At 34.5% G+C, this 12,800-nt stretch overlaps 1 protein-coding gene across 2 annotated transcripts in view; it reads right to left on the bottom strand.

The window, feature by feature from the left end:
• Positions 1–12,800, bottom strand: part of LOC129225690 (mutS protein homolog 5-like) — a 90,626-nt gene that overhangs the window by 23,812 nt on the left and 54,014 nt on the right. For both annotated transcript variants that reach the window (XM_054860167.1, XM_054860165.1), the window contains one exon: positions 8,487–8,528. In XM_054860167.1, coding sequence (XP_054716142.1) covers positions 8,487–8,528 — 42 coding nt within the window. The remainder of the gene's footprint in view (positions 1–8,486; positions 8,529–12,800) is intronic.

Raw genomic sequence — 12,800 nt, forward strand, 5'->3', positions numbered from 1 at the left:
TGTCTATCATATCCCCCCTTCTCATTCAGTAATGTTATTAAACTTTAAATTTTTATACAATTTTAATAGATTCAAAAATAACCCAAAAAAAATCCACAAAGGGCCAGGCTTAATCTTTTACAAAAATTTAACAATTCAACAATAAACAAATATGGATATATATCCATCATAATACATCATCCATCAGCAGCTGCAGCTCAATACATCACCGCTTATTTGATTGAAGTCCTTTCTCAAAAAAGTCCTTCTTGCCTATTGATGATCCACAGTCCAAGGAAATAGTAAGTCCAAGATTAACATTTCCACTGTAAACTATCTTGTCAAACTGTAATTGACAAAAATACACGAAACAGTATCTTTGAAATAGATGGGCACAATGATTTTACAAAAAAATTTTTCACAATGACAAAATTATTTAAAACGCTTAGTTTCCAAAAATAAACTCTTGTCATTGAATCAAATTCCTCCATCTCAAAGATTAAACCAACGAGAAATTTGAAAAGAATTTCTGTTGTTACAAAAAATATTTATACTTTAATACCCCATTATAATTTATTATACTAAACAATTTCATACCATTAAAAATTAACAAAATATTTGTTCACAAAAACGATTCAGTTCAAAACGGGTCTGCGGCTTCGTAAAAATATCGGCCCTATTGGATTTACTACCTACATGTTTTACGGTAAAAATGTCCCGTTGAATCAAATCACGAACAAAAAATAATTTCACATCAATATGTTTTGTACGGTGATTTTCAATCGGAGATTTAACAAAGTCAATGGCCGATTGATTATCAACGCACATTACAGATTTAATTTTACTTTTTCTAACAATTCCCCAGCGTAAACATTCGTTTAATACACGGTCAAACCACATAAGCTCTTTAGACACTTCACAAAGGGCCACAAACTCACTTTCCATAGTGGAAAGGCTAATACAACGTTCCTTGAAGGTTCGCCATTCAATCGGCGCATTATCCAACAAAATTAACTGCCCCCCGAGTGAAGTTCGATCATCTCGATTAGCTGCATAATCGGCGTCAGAAAAAGCTATTAATTGGGTTCTATTACAATTTAATTTAAGTTTTAAATCTTTTGTTTGAAAAACATAACCCAGAAGTTTTAAAAGACCGTTCCAATGAATGACACCAGGATTGCTTTGAAATTGACTGAAGATATTGACCGCATAACAAATGTCCGGTCTCGTTCTGCTCGCAATGAAAGAAAGACAACCCAACAAATTACGATAAGGAATCTTTGACATTTCAAATTTTTCATTTTCTGTATTAGGACAATTCGATTTCGAAAAAACAGTACCTTTACAAATCGGCAATGATGAAACCGGAAAATTAAAATGTTTGAACTTTTCAAAAACTTCAATGATATATTTCGTTTGGAACAAATTCAAACCATTTTCAGTTCTTTCAAATTCAACACCTAACAGTTTTTTCGTTTTTCCGAGAACTTTTAAGTCAAAATTTTTCCTAAGTAAATTTAAAACATGATTTAAATTCTTTTCTTTCCGTGCGAGCAAAACAATATCGTCAACATACAACAATAAAATGACACATGAATTATAAATATAAACACAATTACATTCTTCAAATTTCTGAAAACCAATTTTCAATAAAACACTGTTTATCTCAAAAAACCACATACGGCCACTCTGGTGCAAACCGTAAATTGCTTTATTAAGCTTACAAACTAGATTTTCTTTCCCTTCTATTGCAAAACCCGGTGGTTGTCTCATAAAGATGCATTCTTTTAGAGGTGCATATAAATAAGCATTTTTCACATCGCACTGCAAATCGAACCAACCTTCTGATATTTTCAAGGAAAAGAAAAATCGAACCAATGAAAAATGAATCGTCGGACTAAAAGTCTGATCGTACGATTCAGGGGATTGTGCATATCCCTGAGCAACAAGTCTCCCACGATACCTAACAATTTTTCCCGATTCATCTCTTTTAACATTGAAAACCCATCTTGATCCGATTGGTTTTTCATTTGCAGGCAAAGGTGTTAAATCCCCACAATTTTCTAGAATGCATAACCTCTAATTCATCCCTCATTGAATCTAACCACTGGTCCTTTTGCTTAGATTTAAGAACCTGTTTGTAATTCTTAGGAATTACAATTTCATCATCTAGTCATAAGTTACATAAATTTAAATGAACAGTTTGATCAGAAATTTCACCTTGATATAAATTTTTACCATTAAAATCAAATAAATGTGGCTTAAACAAAATAGCATTTTTAGAACAATATTTTTCAACATCATTTAAAGAACGCAATCGTTTAGAAGAATGTTTCTCATAAAAATAAATATCAGTACGAGATTTATCTGACCTTGGGATTGCTTTCCTCACCCATTCTGTTTCACGCAGCTGGGCGCGTGGTGGGTTTTCCCCATTTTCACTCAAGTCAGAATTCGAATCTGATTCATCCCCGCTCGTCTCGCTTTCACTCTCATCAGAAGATAAGAATTTAGACGGCGTACTCGGGCTTTCACTACCGTTATCCGATTCGGAATTCGATTCATTTTCTGAATTTTGAGAATCTGATTGAATATTTGACCATTTGAGACAGGGACCCAGCACAGCTCCACTAGAGTCACTCTCTGATATATTTTTAAAAGCTTCTTTGTAATAAACATTTTCATTAAAATTTACATTTATACTTTCAAAAATTTTTCCGCTTTCGGGAATCCAGATACGAAAACCCTTAGTGTTAAATGCATAGCCCAAAAATATACCTTTTTTGGCTTTAACATCAAGTTTATGTCTTTGCTGACGGGGTGTTCCAAGATAACACAAAACACCGAAAGGTTTGACGTGCTTAGCACTTGGCTTACGTCCACCATATAACTCAAAAGGTGTTTTAGTTTGTCCTGAGTGACAAATCCTATTCCAAGTATAATTGAAATAAAGCATAGCATCCGGCCAAAATCTTTTACTTAGCCCGCTTTCTTCCAATAATACTGTTGCAGCATTAGCGGCTGAGCGATTGTACACTTCGGCCAAACCGTTCATCTCTGGACTGAAAATATTGGTTAACTCATGTTTTATACCGTTATCCAAACAATAATTGTCAAAAACTTTATTTACGAATTCTCCCCCGTTGTCAGTTCTAACAGCTTTAACTTTAAGATTTAAAAATCTTTCAGCACGCTTTATGTGCCTTATGAAAATTTCTGGTACTTTGCTCTTTTCACTAATTGGATACAAAGCAGATTTACGTGAAAAATCATCAATGATTGATAAATAAAAACGTTCCCCCTTATTTCCCTTAATATTACATGGACCCCACACATCAGCATGAAGTAATTCAAGGGGACATTTAGACCGTATTTTACCTATTGGTTTAAATGAAACACGTTTAAATTTACCAATTTTACAATTTTCACAATCTATTTTTACATTTTTGAATTTAGGCAGGCCATGGACACACTCAAATTCACCGCTCTTTCTGATACTATCGGTGTTAATATGTGCCAGCCTTCTATGCCACAATTCTAATTTTTCTACATTAGAGCATTCAATTTTCTCATTTTCGAAATGATCATTACTTTTATTTAGTTTTATACTTTCTTGATACGATTTATTATACAAAATTCGAGGTTTTACAAAATAAATGCCATTTCTTAAAATTTCTCTAAATATAAATCCATTTCGACCAGATATCGCCACGGAGCCGTTTCCCCCTTCAAACTTAGCACCCCCCTTATCGAATTTAGTACCCGATAACAAATTTTGACGTAGATTAGGAGAGTACATTACATCTTTTAAAACAATGATAGTATCATCAAACTTTAATTTCACAGTTCCCATCCCCAAAATGGGGAAAGTTTCATTTCTAACGGCTACAGCCATTTCTTTGTTTCGCAAGGGTTTAAAGTCCTCAAACGCACTACGAATGTTGACGAAATGATGGGTGGAACCAGTGTCGAAAATAAATTCATTTGGGTCTTCTGATACTTCATTTAGATGTACTTCGGAAATGAAAAAGTTCTGGTACTTACATGCTTCCTTTTCCACCGATGGGGAACTGCACCTCGCAGTTTTCTTGTTCGTCTTCCTCTTATTCCGGATTGGTGATCTTGACTTTCTATTTCGTTGTTCGAGGTCCTTGTCAAACCTCTTATATTGACACACATTTCGCTTGTGGCCGGGTTTATTACAGTTAAAACAAATTAGTTTCCCTTTTACTCCTTTCTTGTCAAAATTACCCGGTTTCTTTACAAAGTTAGCCCTGCCGATAATTTTATCATCCTCATCTTTTAGTCGAATTCGCGATTCCTCGGCAATAAGTTCGCTGACTACTTTATTAAATGTGAATTCCTGTGCAGTAGTTCTAAGAATAACTTGACAAATATTGTCAAATTCTGAGGGCAAAATGACGCAAAATTTGAAAAATCAAATAATTTTCAGAGAAATTCGCGTCTATAGCCTTAATTCTTTCGAAAATTTGCCGAGTACGGGCAGCGAAAAGATTTATCGACTCTTCCTCTTTTATACGACATTGGGATAACTCTGAAAACAATGTCATGTGCTGACAACGATTGTCAGGAAAGAAGTGATCTTTCAAAGCCTTCCAGGCATCAGCCGCGTTGACCTGATTTTCGATTATCTTTTTGAAATTTTTCTCCAAATTTAAATAAATTATGGATAGAGCCACATCCTGTCGATTTTGAAAATTACGAATCTCTTGCTCAGTAGCCTTTTTTTCATCATTAGAAAAAGGTTCTTTTTCAATGCCCCTTATAATATTCCACAGACCTCGTTCCATTAGGACAAATTTAATATCAGATGACCAACTCACATAGTTGTCAGACCTTAATTTTTCGATAGGAACACTCTGGGATGCCATGATTGATAAGAATATGAAAAACGCCAAAAAAAAAAAAACCTAATTTCAAAAAAACAACCAACAAAATCTCAAAATATCCCCGAAAAAAAACCTAAATAGTGCAACTGTTACAGCTTCCCCCCTGGAACAAGTCCAGGTCTTCCGCTGAATTTAGCAGCCACTATTCTGCCTAACACCAAACCAACTATATCCCCCCATAAAATGCAAACGAAACGTCTGAGAAAAGTTTACACTACACATGGCTTAAAGATTCGATACAAATTTCCAAAAAGTAAAAGAAAAGCTTCTATTTTCACAGTTTTCATTCAACGCCGATGCGGGGAAAACGAATTGAAAAGATTTCCAAACACTTGTCATCTACCGATTCAGCAAAAAGACAAGTCAGTCACAACATTCCATTTCATCACAAAAACACGAAGTCTAATACTTTACTCTGCTGACAATTCGAAAACATCTTAATACATTTATATTACTCATGCTACTGAACACGTAATTATTATGATACAATTGGGTAGGGCTGGGCCCATAACCCTTATGATAACTTACGATGTTTAAACGAAAAGCCGAAGGGCTAAATTTCGTAAGTCAGTCAACAATGTTACATGCTTATACAAGCAGAGATAATATCACACAGTGGAAGGTGCAGAATCAAATGTTAATGTGAAGAAATGAACATTGGAAACTTGTTAAAATCTTACCAAAAATTTATTGGTCCATAGTAACTAAAATAAATATAACTAACAAAACTAAGTTCTTAAGAATAAAACCCGGCCATAAGTGGAGGCGGAGTTCGCAACTCCCCAACACCTATCGGACCTAACTCACAAGAGGCTGACGAACACAAAAGAAGAGAGAGAGAACGATTGGAATCGTTCACTATTTATACTTGCCTCATTTGCATATGATTGGGCATCAAAGGATGCCAACCTAAAACTGAAACTTTACACGTGCCGAAAGAGTTGAGAAGTTAATCTAATTTGAATAAAGTTAATTTTATATTACCTTACATTAGGAATGAGAACGCGGATAAATATCGTTTACCGATGTCTATCATACATAACAATAAGCAAAATGTACACTTCTTGTAGAAACGAAACCATTTTCTTTTTATATGGTAAAATACATATGTCGTAATTTCAATCATAACAAAAAAATTTAATGAACAATAAAAAAAAATATATTGTTTTTTACTGTAACTAAGATTATTAAAATTAGACAATATATTTTGAACAAAACAGGAAAAATATTTGCGCTTAATTTTTGTGAAATACTTGAAGAATATTGTAACAATTCATATTTTAAAGCCGCATGAAAAATTTCAAAGCACTGAGCAATGCGCATTTTACACTCATAGGTAGTGTTAAGTCTTTTATTCTGCTTCGAGCAAACGACACATCTCCGTCTAAATTCTTTGCCTTCTTTTTCAGCGTATAATTTTAGAAAGTATCTACTGTATGAAGAACTAAAATACAAATAATTTATAGTTGTTTCAATGCCGTCCGAAAGATCCATAGATGGATCAGTCATTAATTTAGATATTTCCTACTTGTAAAGATGTGTTCACCATGGATACACAAATGAATCTAAAAGTAAAACCCCTTTCTAGACTATCTCTCATGAAATCCCATTATAAATGGAATCGAAACTAGAAAGAGCCACTTCAAAATGAGTATGCGTTTCCCTTTTCATTTGCTAGCACATATTTATATTTTTTTTCACGAAAACCAATAAATCAGACACTTGACGGACCCCATTCTGATGTCAGAGAAAGAAATACTAATGTTCTAGACCAATGATCTGGACGGAACATGGATAAGTAACGCCATCTAATAGAAAACATTTCGTTCCGAAATCGAACTGCACACTTGCGTCGCTCGGATTCTTGAGTAGCATACGCCTGAACGCAAATACGTGTGATTCGGACGGGACGTGCTGACGCAAACGTGCGTCGTTCATCCCGAATGGGTTAAAAATATTTTATTGTATTTTTAATCAATACATTTTAAAATTTTTTGATCCTGATAAGTTTAATACCAAGTTTCTATTAACCTAAATTTCTGACACCAAGGCACTAGCGATCCCAATTTACTCGGATAATCGATGTTCTACTGTAACAGATTTAGGAAAAATCTCTATTACTTAAGTTTGAAAACTAAAAATGCAACCCTCAAATATATATAATAGCCAAAACCACTGATCGAGTAACGCACTGACGTCAGTGGCGTACCCAGGGGGTGGGCTGATAGGGCTACAGCCCCCCCCCCTCCGAAATTTTCAAAATTAATTATAAAAATTATAATAAAGAACAAGTTTTTTTTAAATGATGTATTTTTGAAATCTTACATTCGTATTGATATCAGAAAAGCGATACATGAACTTTTCTTAGCTACAGTTCATAAGTATCCCCCCCCCCCAGCTCAAAGACTTTCGAGCTCAGCCCCCCCCCCGAACTGATTTGTCTGCGTACGCCGCTGACTGACGTCATTGAATGTTGGACATAAAGTCCTCAGACAGAAGGTCCACGTCCAGGGGCGTAGCTAAGGGGGGGTTTTTGGGGACAACCCCCCCCCCCCGAAAAGTTAGTCTCAAAAAAAAAAAAGAGAAAAAGAAGAGAGAAGAGAAAGAAAAAAAAAGAAAAGGAAAAAATTCCAAGCGATTATATATATATATATATTATATATATATATATATATATATATATATATATATATAAGAAGTAACCCCCCCCCCCGAAAGTCGGGTCTAGCTACGCCACTGTCCACGTCCAAAAGGTGCGACAAACAGAAGATCCAAAGGACAGAAGGTTTGGTAGACATAAGGCCCACAAACAAAAAGCCCATGAACAGAATGTCCTGATAATTTGACATAAGGTCCAGTTTTAAAAGTTTGGTTTTGAAACTTCTTGCTATTTTTTCTATTCTACATATTTTTTCCACTGTGATTTTATCCATATTTTACTTTTCAAACATGAAATAGTTTATATTTTCAACATTGTCTAATGAGTACAACGAAGATTCTATCTCAAAAGATGATGAATGACGTAGGAAAGGAAATCAAGATGGTTAGCGAGAAAAAGCCAAGGAGTCGCTGGACAGAGTTCATGCCAGGAAAAATAGCCGCTCACAAAAGATTGTAATTTCGAAAAATCAATCATTAGAAATTTAAAATGTTTGATGAGTTGCTTATTTCATGGTTTAATATTCCTCATTAAGCCATAACAATGTAATTTTATTGAAAAAAAAATCCCTTTATATTTGTTTAACAGTCTTACAAGAATGCGAATCCCTACCTTTGAATGCAGTAAACAAATGTTTTAAGGCTCTCCGGAAAAGTAGTGAAAATGACTTATGTTAATCTGGTTTTGAGGTACAGTTATTTTTTGGAACATGTCGAATTTGATGGCTAATATCTATGATAAAAAAGGCAATTTGCCCCCATCATACCATGATGGGTTATTTTCTAGCATTATAATAAAAATAAAAAGCATTTAAGTTAGTGAAAAAGTCAACAATTTGTTTAATACAAAATAATTTTACATTCATTGATAATAAAAAATAACAAAAGAAATATAAAAAGGAAGCACTCATTCAATGTCAGATTTTTAAAAATGCTTACCATAAATGTCACATAATGTATCGCCCAAGGTAGCATCAAGTTCTGAAAAATATATATTAAAAAAGTATGTATAAATGTTCATAGCAAAATTATAAAAAAAAAAAAGTAAATAAATTTAACTTCCTGTGGTGACCGGAGCAGAATACTGCCGTGTGCAGGTAAGGGTCAGTAACTGCAAAATTTTCATTTTTTTGCAATTTTTGCCATCTATTGTACGTAATCTTTATTGCACAAACTCGTTTATTTGGTTTCTGCTGAAACAAATGCGCGAAAAAAAGTCTAATTCCATCATTTCCCTATTGTTAGTATTGAAACTAAATTGCGTTTCTTCAAATATCTCGAAAACTCATTTCTGCAGATACTAGCCCAGTCAATAAAGGTTTCGTGTCGCAACTAATTTAGGGAAAGCTAAATTTTTGCAGGTTGTTAGTACATAAAGTATACACTAAAAAAATACAAAGTCCCGACCCCCACCCCTCTTGTTTTCTCCCCACCCCCCTCCGAAACATTGCAAGAGCAGTACTATAATTATAAGTTTTTCGTGTCGCAACTAATTAGGGGAAAGCTGAATTTTGGCAGGATGTTAGTACATAAGGTACACACTAAAAAATCACTAAGTCCCGATCCCCATCCCTCTTACTTTCCCCCCACCCCCTCCGAAACATTGCAATAGCAGTTCTATGATTATACGTTTTTTGTGTCGCAACTAATTAGGGGAAAGCTGAATTTTGGCAGGATGTTAGTACATAAAGTATACACTAAAAAGTCACAAAGTCCCGACCCCCCCTCTTGCTTCCCCCCCCCGCCCCGTCCGAAACATTGCAATAGCAGTAGTATGATTATACGCTTACAGCTCGAAAACTAATGATGATACCGGAGTATTCCTTTTTTTATTTCACTTCTTAAAATATTATAAACCTGTGGTGCCCAACCTACGTCCCATGGGTCACATCCGGCCCATGAAACTGATCAGTGTGAACCGTTGTTTTGCGAAATGTTACAACTCGAGGACTACGTAACAAGTGGTTTCTGAAAAACAGGTTGCATTCAAAAAAAAAAAAAAGCATCAAGTTATTATAACTACAATTTTTCTTTTATAAGGGGTCATTTAACAGTTTTTTTGGCTTGGTCTGAAATATTGTTACATTGCATTCTACTACAGTGTCCACACATAGACGTACAATCAAACCAATTTTACGACAGCTACAGTTTGTAACACAATGTTTTACAATTGCAAGATATTAGTAGGAGAATTTCACTTGGAGCAGAGAGGTAATTCTCATGATCTTAGGAATCAGTCTGTTGCTTGAAATATAAAGTCCGCTGCGAGAAAAAAATCAGTTCAAATATACTATTCCTGATTTATTTAAAGCTTAAATAGTTAGCCAAGCATTAACATTTTTTCGTAGACTATAGCCGACACAAACGAATTATAAACTTTTGTAACAAATAATTTCATTATGGTAGTAAATACTTTAAGAGACCGTCATTACATTGTTGATCCATTTCAAGAAAATGACTATTATCTCATTATTATCTATAAATTTTGTCCAGGCTTTATGTGTTAGGAAGATATTAAAGTTGAGAATTGTTTTAATTAAATTATTTATTTTATAATGTTTATGAATTATACTGAGTTTAGGACTATTAAGTCAGTTATTTATCTTAACTGGAAAAAAAAATAACTGAGTTAAATTATTGAAAAAATGCAAAAAAAATTAGTTTATAATTTTGCCCAGCGGTGCATTTATATGCTTCTCATTAATTTCCAAAACCAAAACTTTTAGCAATCGCTGATGGCAACATTTATTCATTCTATGCCGTTAAATTAACATTTTCGAACGAAACTTTCTCGTAATCCTGGATTTTTTACCTTTGAGTTTATACGTTTGTCCAGGTTTCACGTAATGATAAAATATTCAATTTGCAAATTTTCTGATTTCATGAATTATTTAATTTAATTGATAAGATGTATTAATTTTAGAACTATTTCTTCAACTATTCATCTTAAATTCAATAAAAATAATTTAAACTGAGTCATGTTATAATTGAAACAAAAGAAAAGAAATTGAGTCTATAATTTTGTCCACCACTGTATTAAAATTACTTATACGCACTGGGTAATTTATTTATCTATGTATCAAAATAAATAAATAAATAAATAAATAAATAAATAAATAAATAAATAAAATAAATAAAATGATCTGGACACCAAACAACTTTATAAATGTCTATTAAATAATTTATGTTCTTTAAGTACTCAAAAGAAATAGTTGAGCATACTCCATGCATGTGCATTAGAAGTAATGCTTAATAAATCACATTTTAAAAATGAATTTTTAGTTTTTAAAAGGATTTTTTGATGGTTTCCTACACTTATAATGCACGATAAATATAGAGAATTGCTGTTTCAAATTAAAAGAAATTTGGTGCCAGACATTACAGATGACAGAAATTACATGGAATGTGTAAAAGGAACAGAAATAGAATAGTGCCTTAAAATAAGCAGAAAAAAAATTTATTAAATACTAACACCACGGTTTGGGGTCAAAATGTCGCGGGACAAAATGTCGGCGGTCTAAAATGTCGCCGGCCCAAAATGTCGCTGGCCCAAAATGTCGCCGGGCCAAAATGTCACCAGTCCAAAATGTCGTCGAGCCAAAATGTCGCCAGTCCAAAATGTCGTCGAGCCAAAATGTCGCCAGTCCAAAATGTCGTCGAGTCAAAATGTCGCCTGCTCAAAATGTCGCCAGCCCAAAATGTCGTCGGGCCAAAATGTCGCCCGTATAAAATGTCACTGCTTCTAAATGTCGCAAGTCTAGGAGGTCACCGGTTCAAAATTCGCTCATTCAGTCGGTAAGAAAAATGTGGTTTGGGGTCAAAATGTCGCCACCGAAATGTCGCGGGACAAAATGTCGCCGATTCAAAATGTCGCCGGTCCAAAATGTCGCCGGCCCAAAATGTCGCCGGTCCAAAATGTCGCGACTCAAAATGTCGCCGGTCCAAAATGTCCCTGGCCCAAAATGTTGCCCGTCCAAAATGTCGTCAGTCCAAAATGTCGCCGGGCCAAAATGTCGCCTGTCCAAAATGTCGTAGATCCAAAATTCGCTCATTCAGTTGGTAAGAAAAATGCAAATGTACAAAAATGCTGTTTAACACAAAATTTGCAGAATAAATGATTACTACCTTTAATGAATGTCTCCGTTAAAAATGGGACTGGACTGAGTTTCTTGATAAATTCTAAAAAGATTATTCCGTTTTGATTCGCAACTATCGGCTGTTTTTCAGCAAACAAATAGAATACAAGCGTTACGTTATCTTATTTCTTAATACAAGCGTTATGTTATCTTATTTCTTAGTACAAGCGTTACGTTATCTTATTTCTTGTGATTCGCTACCTACCAACTGTAAAATGTTCTGACGGCGTTCAGTTCTGACGTTCGCTAAATTATTTTAAACTTTTCTTCAAGAATAGTGTGCGTTTGTATGTGACCGATTTTTTGGGGCCATTCTACGTCAAAACCTGTAGTAAGAATTCGAACGATACCCGCAAGTACCCATAAATGATTTAGGGCTGCGTGGTTTTTTGCGTCAATTCGTTCAAGATAGTGGAGTAACTGAACGTTTTCATCGATATGCGTGACTGTCATTGCTCAAAAAATGATGAACGGAATCAAATAAAATGTTATGAAGCAGCAGGGGGACAGATTTTGAGGCCAATAACACTAGAATGTGGAGCAATCGAATGTTTTTTTTCCTTTCTTTTTTATTATCTGTGACTGATATACCTCAAAAAGTAATACAGTAGACCCTCGTTTTAAGCGGGTTTATTTTACGCGGTTTCGATTATACGCGGTTGAAGATTTTACAACTTTATTTTAATTTAAGCAGATGAGTTTCGGTTTTACGCAGATGCGGCAATGCAAACGGGTAACATTTTCCTCTCTTTCAAAACCCAAGCTCCTAAATATTACACGTAACTAACTGCATTTTGGCGTGCTAATAATCGAACTTGGGTCCTTGGAGGCATTTTATGCGATTGGCTCCAGAGCTTTTTCCATCAGAAGTAAAGTGATTAAACTCACACAGTTCAGAACTCACTGGAAGAAGAGCTTTTAGGAGTGACAAAGGAGGTCAAAACCGACGAGGATACTGACTCCGACAACCAAAAACGCTCACATTGAAAATTTTGAACCATTCGTAGACAATAGAAATGATCTTTCTGATTTGTTAGTGAAGGAAGATTCTATCAAGGAAATGACGCAATTGATCATCTATGCGTTAATGCTCCGCAAAGAATTAGAGAAAAATTCT

The sequence above is a fragment of the Uloborus diversus genome, chromosome 7, assembly GCF_026930045.1.
Source record: "Uloborus diversus isolate 005 chromosome 7, Udiv.v.3.1, whole genome shotgun sequence".
NCBI classification, from domain to species: Eukaryota; Metazoa; Arthropoda; class Arachnida; order Araneae; family Uloboridae; genus Uloborus; species Uloborus diversus.